The following is a 6,412-nucleotide window of genomic DNA, read 5'->3' as shown; positions in this document are numbered from 1 at the left end:
CCACCCCTCTCCCTCGCACCTCACATCCGCCAAACAGTCAAAACCTCATTTTTCCACCTCCGCAATATTGCAAAAATCCTATCCTCTCTCACCCGCCCCGCAGCCGAATGACTAATCCATGCCTTCATTTCCTCCCGCCTTGACTACTGCAACTCACTTCTTTACGGCATCAGCTCTACATCCCTCAACAGACTCCAACGGGTTCAAAATGCAGCTGCACGTCTCCTCACGCATACCAAATCATGGCATCACATCACCCCAGTCCTCAAAGACCTCCACTGGCTAACCCATTGCATCAACTACAAAATTCTGGTCCTCACCTACAAAGCACTCCACCATTTGGCCCCCCCTTATCTCACAAACCTTCTCACTCCTTATCAACCCCCCACGGTCCCCCAGATCCACCGCAGCCGGACTCCTATCCATTCCCACATCCACACTCTGCAGCTTTGGGGACAGAGCCTTCTCAGTGGCAGCCCCTAGGCTCTGGAATTCCCTCCCCCAAGATCTCTGTGACTCTGAGTCCCTCACAGGCTTTCAGTCCCGCCTCAAAACACATCTTTTCAACTCTGTCTACCCATAAGCCCCCCCCCCCCTCTCAATCAACTTCCTCTTGACTGCCTTTTTATTTTTTTTTTTTACTATACTTACTTGTTTGCCTGTCCTTGTTTGTCTACCCTCCCTCATATTGTAAAGCGTCTTTGAGTTGTGAAAAGCGCTATATAAATAAAATGCATTATTATTATTATTACTAGCTAAGCATATTTTCAGCTCGCTTGGAACCTCGACTGAGGTGGTTCTAAAAAAGTACCAGTGAGGCGGTACTACCCCTGGTGGAAAAGCAAAAAGAGCGAGCCAAGCCAAGCCTTGCTAAAACCCTGCAGTGGAAATGCGCCGGGGCCAGATGGTGAGCTTAATCTGGGTTATTGAGGACACNATGAGACCCAAGGTCGCTTTACAAAGAAGAACAGGAGTAGGAACAAACATAACAAAAACAAAAGGCAGTCAGACAAACAGTCAGACAGACAAAACAGCATTGCTGTTTTGTCTGTCTGACTGTTTGTCTGACTGCCTTTTGTTTTTGTTATGTTTGTTCCTACTCCTGTTCTTCTTTGTAAAGCGACCTTGGGTCTCATGAAAGGCGCTATATAAATCCAAGCTATTATTATTATTAATACTCAGACTGCAATTGTAAACCAGAACACTTTTGAAACCAAAGGCTGGTTCTATATGGTAACCCCCAATTTGTTAGAACCATAGACTGTCTATATAGGTGCAATTTAAAGATTTTAAGGAAGGATTCAGTCATGGTGCACCCAGAGTCCTGCAAATCAACGCAACTGATACCAAACCCTTTTCCTGTTGCCCACAGATTTTTATGCAGATACAGATGTAGTTTATAAAGATTTAATTATGGGAAATTAAGTGAACTATACAGTAGTAGAAGGCATAACATCCTGAATAAGAACGTACTTAAAAAACGTAAATGAATGATCACAAAATAAGTATAAAAAAATCAACAATATGTAAAAAAAAAGAGAGAAATAAGTGTGTATGTACTGCCGTACCTTTCTCTGACTGTCCGGGCTGCTTGGCCTTCACCTTGTGTATGTAACGTTTCTTTAACGTCCTGGAGAATGTGTCCGAGAGGCAGCAGAAAGGAGAGCTGCTGTCAGTCACACACTCCTCCCAGAACAACAGCACAGCCCTCGTTCTCTGCGTCTTAGGCAGGACTGAAGAAGAAGAGAAGGGAGGATGTAAATCCAAAATAGATTCATTTATGATGTCAATTTTTCCACAAAAGTTTGTTGTTGACTATGTTATAATCAGAGTATACTGTACATATTTGTTGGCCTATTTATGCACTAAGAGTGCTCTGCTCTAAACTCACTGTCTCGAGCACAGAGGCTGTCGTTCTTCTCCAGTAGCAGACAGCTGATCCTGTCCAGGACTTCAGCTTGCAGAGACATTTCCTCCAGCAGCTCCCTCCGAGATGGGCCGAAGTCGGTGGTTGTTATCCTCTGAGGAAACATTATGAGGATTTGTTAACATTTCGACAGGCAAGTGGAGGATGGATACAGATGAGGGGCAGCAAGACAGAAAAATATGTTAACCACTGATCCAAAAACATTATTAATGTGGACTAAGCTTTGATTCTCTGCCATTACAATCTAGCCTTTAATTTCATTAAATTCCCTCTGTTTGAACTGGATTAACCTCCAACCAAAGCCTGTGATACAGCTTTGAAGAAACATTTGTTACGAGAAACTGCATGTCGTAGATCAAGTCACCACTACCACGCTTCTAATACTTTCGAAAAAGGTATTCATAGCATGCAGCAACTTCCTAAAAACCTATATATAGATCAACTAAAATAATTCCTCTCATGTATCACTTATGACTGAGTACAAATGTGCCACGGTCCTCTTCCTGTATTTTGTCTTTTCTTTATTAATGTGCTATGTTTGTAACGTTTCTGTTCACTTTGGGCCCCATATTGGGAGGTAGACATTTTTGTTGTTGATTGGGCTTGGTCCAAAACATTTTACGTGGTTCTGGGTGGGGTTTAGATGGAAACAATGTGGGTTCATGTGCGTTGTGCCTAATTATTAGGATAACTCTAATGTGGACATAGCTCATTAAAACACTATACCTGGAGCAGGATACAACAAATATCCAGGTGACTCTCAAGAGCCTGGTCTAGACCCCAATTCCCAGAAGTCAGAGGTGTGATGACCAACTCTTCCTCTGAAGTTGATTGGAAGCCAAGACTCTTTGCAGTGCTCTGCTGCAAAGAACTGATGCTGATGGATGAAGAGAAAACATTAGATGAGTTGTTTCACATCTCATATCAGTGTGATTGATTATTATCTTTTGTCTGTTTAAACTCACCCACTGTCTTTTAGTCTTAGGCTACCTAAACAGGAAGTGTCATCATCCGCATTAAAGTCATTTGACAGGAAGTCAAAGCTTTCCAGGACTTCCTCCACAGCCAGAGTCTCCTCTGTGGAAGAAATTCTGAGCAGGGAGAGGTCGTTCTGTGGGTGAGCACATGCCACATCCATGCAGATAAAGATCACATCCAGGTGTGTGTATGTAAATCATGATTCAGGAGATTTAGGATGTTAGAAAGTTACTCAGTGGTACATGAAACGAAATTCTCCTGACTCTCGAGTCAAAGAGGGCCAAATCTTCTGCATCATTGGGAACAGCAAACATGCATTTTCCTTTAAGCCCCGCCTCAAATGTTCTTGGCTCAAATTAATGGAGAGGGGAAAAAACCTCTGGATTTGGCTTTTAGCACATTTAACAACTTTTAAGACCTGAGAGCTATTCAAGTGTACTGTGAAATTGATTAAGCTAATCAAAATTAGAATAAAAAAATTCTCCGCTGAATAACATACCTCTCTTTCCCAATGAAAGTCAATGAGTACATTTATTTTTGGCCCAAATGACATCACACGAATAACATGGAAGTTGAAGAATCATCGTTTGGCCACTATTTGCTTAATCACTTAGCTCACCTTCTGGAGGCTTGGTATACATACACACCTTCAGGATGGTAGCCAGGTGCAGTATCTGGTGGTCCAGGGCCCTCAGCTCCTTCTCAGAGCCGCTCTGGTTCTGTAACGTCTGTTCCAGCTCTGTGAACAGGGCTCCAAGCCTGACAGCCTGGGCCCTCCGATGGGCGCCGCTCCCCCCCAGCCCCCCCGGGGATGGAGCAGCAGCCAGGGGGGAGGAAGGAGGTGTGACCGGGGGTTGAGAACGGGATGTCGGTGATGCGGGGGCAGAATATGACTGACACTGTGAGGAGTCCTGGAATATATGCAGGGAAAGTTTAAAATGAGGCGAGGAGTGATAGAAATACCTGAAAATTATTTTGAAAGATTATTAGATTTTGGAGATGTGGCATTTTCTTAGCCATAAGAAATGCAGTTCAGTGAAAGTTGTCACAATGGGTCCCCTTAGCAATACTGTAGGGGTGAACAATAACTTGAGAAAAAGATGATATCATTGTTGGCTATTGGGATAACGATATTACTTGCAATATAGATATAAACACATAAAGTGTTGCCTTTGTGCTTTTACTATACTGCATAAATACAACAAATAAGGGCTGCAATAACTGAATATTTTCAAATGTTGATCAGTGCTTCCCAAATGATGATCTTGGGATGTTGTTAATGACTCCAGTGGAGCCAGAAGGTGTATTTTACCTGAGCGCTGACTGTGTCCTGTCCCAGCGCTGCACCGTGTTTCTCTGGGTCTGCTTCTCCAGCTGTGTTCTTCCTGAGGATGTCAGGAGTGCTGGACCTGTGGAACAGAAACAACTTTATATGTTAGCGTCTTATTAAAGGAGGTCTTACCATGTTGGCATTCATGAGAATCTGAATCAGAAATCCTATATTCGTCCCACAGCATGGAAATTAAACCGACAGTGGAGATAAAGGCAAATTAAGTAGGGTACAGTAAGCATATTAAATAAAAAGGCAAGCACCTTTTAATAACGATAAATAAATAATTTATATTGATTTGTTTACGACATCGCAACAATGCTTTTTCTTTAGGCAGCACTTTGAAAAATAGTTTATTAAAAGATAATGAAAATCTCTTGAGTTCATCCTCACCTCTGCAGAGCAAGCAGGGACCCTGCTTTACTCTGCGCCGGAATGGAGGAAGTATCCAACACACTTTCCCACTCCTCCTCTTCATCCTTCTCCTCCCTAGTCTCCCCCTCCTCTGTAGAGACCTCCAGGGACTCTTCCTCCTCGAAAGACAGCTGAGTCTGGCTTCCCCCCAGACTGGTGCCCTGACTGTAGCTGGAGGGGTAGCTGTGAGCCCGCATGCGACTGTGGATGAATTAGTTTTCATGAAAAGCATTCAAATAACACATACATCAATGCATTTTATAATCAGAACGTTTCTAAAATAGATGTGTGAATTACATTTGAATCACTTTATTGGACAAATACAGGAACCATATCTTTTGAATCTGACTTTAATCTGACTGGGTAAAAATCAAGATTTCCCCCAAAAATGTACCTTTATAGCAGGGGTGTCAAACTCAAGGCCTGTGGGCCAAATCCGGCCAGGGACCTAATGTTAAGTGGCCCGCAAGAGCTTGCAAAGAATATAATATACACTACAATTGGTGTAATTGTTGAATATTTGCTTTCAATTATGTGCCCTAGACTTCTGCATTCAGACGTAGTTATTTATGAAGTTATTAACAGAACTGATAATAATCCAATGCAGAGTCAATAATGTAATATAATAAATTATTTTATATTTATTATATATTTATATTTATATAGTCTTAAAGTTACAACCGGCCCGTTGAGTGCAACCATAATGCTAATGTGGCCCGCAATGAAATTGAGTTTGACACCCCTGCTTTAAAGCAATGGTCCCCAACCTAGAAGAGAAGGACCCTTAATGAAGGGAATCTGAGGGGTCACATGTGTAATTTTTGTCATATTTTTGTAAAGTACTGGATAAGTGATTTTCACTCCTTTATGTTGAAGGTAAAATCCTTCAAATAAAACAATCGGAGAAGTGGGACAAACCCCACTTTACCAGTGTGTCCTCTGTATCCACTGTTTAGCCTCTTTGTGTTTTCCTGTAACGCTTCACACCTGTAGGGGCTCTGCTGGCTGTGGTTTGGCGTGCCGGTGTGGGAGGGGTGGGACAGGTAGCTGAGCAGAGACACCCCCCCTCTGTTGTGTCGACTTTTAGACACCAGAGAGGGGAGGGAACCTTCTGGATCATGCAGCTCACGCATCATCGACTGCAGAGGAGAGAGGAGAATATATCGATTTAAAAATCACACTTTAGACTTTAAAGCCACTGGCTATAACTGACAGGAAAATGTAGTAATTTTATCAGCTAAATGCAATATTTGCAATATATTATGTGGTCATACGAATGAAGTCCTTTGCAGTTGAGGATATGGGAAAAGATAGATTTAATTTAGGTGCATTTTCTACAACTGCATGTGCATTTTCGTGGTGTTAAAGTCCTTATCTTGCGTAATTTACTGTAGCTGAAAGATCATAGAACTGTTTCAAAATGCATTAACTTGCTGGGTCTTATTCCAGTAACACGTGATATAGATCGAATATCGTTTCCTATTTGCTGTAAATCACTTGTTAATATCGGGAAAATGGGTCAAATTCAGAGGTATCCAGAAAAGTCTGGATTCAAACTTGCCGCTGCTGGTGCTGTGTGTGAACGTCACGTGTGGTCGCGAATTTCCTGGTTGAGTTCAGCCCGTTCCCAGCTCACCCAGTGTTCTGTTTCTAGCATTGCTGGGTATAGGCGGCATGTCAAACTTTGTGTATCAGTGTTTATCTCCGAGTTTGTCTTTTTTTTCCCGATTTCCCGAAAACTTTGAAGGATCATGGTGCAAGAG

The 6,412-nt window shown here is 42.4% G+C and overlaps 1 protein-coding gene across 1 annotated transcript in view; it reads right to left on the bottom strand.

Annotated features, from left to right (window-relative positions):
* LOC104944097 (protein FAM65C-like) overlaps positions 1 to 6,306 on the bottom strand; it is a 15,351-nt gene extending 9,045 nt beyond the window's left edge. The window contains exons 1-9 of the mRNA XM_010769574.1: positions 6,286 to 6,306; positions 5,637 to 5,788; positions 4,629 to 4,850; positions 4,218 to 4,314; positions 3,553 to 3,816; positions 2,893 to 3,038; positions 2,654 to 2,804; positions 1,892 to 2,021; positions 1,569 to 1,733 (exon numbers count right to left, since the gene is read on the bottom strand). Coding sequence (XP_010767876.1) covers positions 1,569 to 1,733; positions 1,892 to 2,021; positions 2,654 to 2,804; positions 2,893 to 3,038; positions 3,553 to 3,816; positions 4,218 to 4,314; positions 4,629 to 4,850; positions 5,637 to 5,788; positions 6,286 to 6,306 — 1,348 coding nt within the window. The remainder of the gene's footprint in view (positions 1 to 1,568; positions 1,734 to 1,891; positions 2,022 to 2,653; positions 2,805 to 2,892; positions 3,039 to 3,552; positions 3,817 to 4,217; positions 4,315 to 4,628; positions 4,851 to 5,636; positions 5,789 to 6,285) is intronic.
* Positions 6,307 to 6,412: the final 106 nt, after the last annotated feature.

This window comes from Notothenia coriiceps, unplaced genomic scaffold, assembly GCF_000735185.1.
Source record: "Notothenia coriiceps isolate Sejong01 unplaced genomic scaffold, NC01 NC01_scaffold00007518, whole genome shotgun sequence".
Classification (NCBI taxonomy): domain Eukaryota; kingdom Metazoa; phylum Chordata; class Actinopteri; order Perciformes; family Nototheniidae; genus Notothenia; species Notothenia coriiceps.
This window is presented reverse-complemented; position numbering and strand designations above follow the sequence as displayed.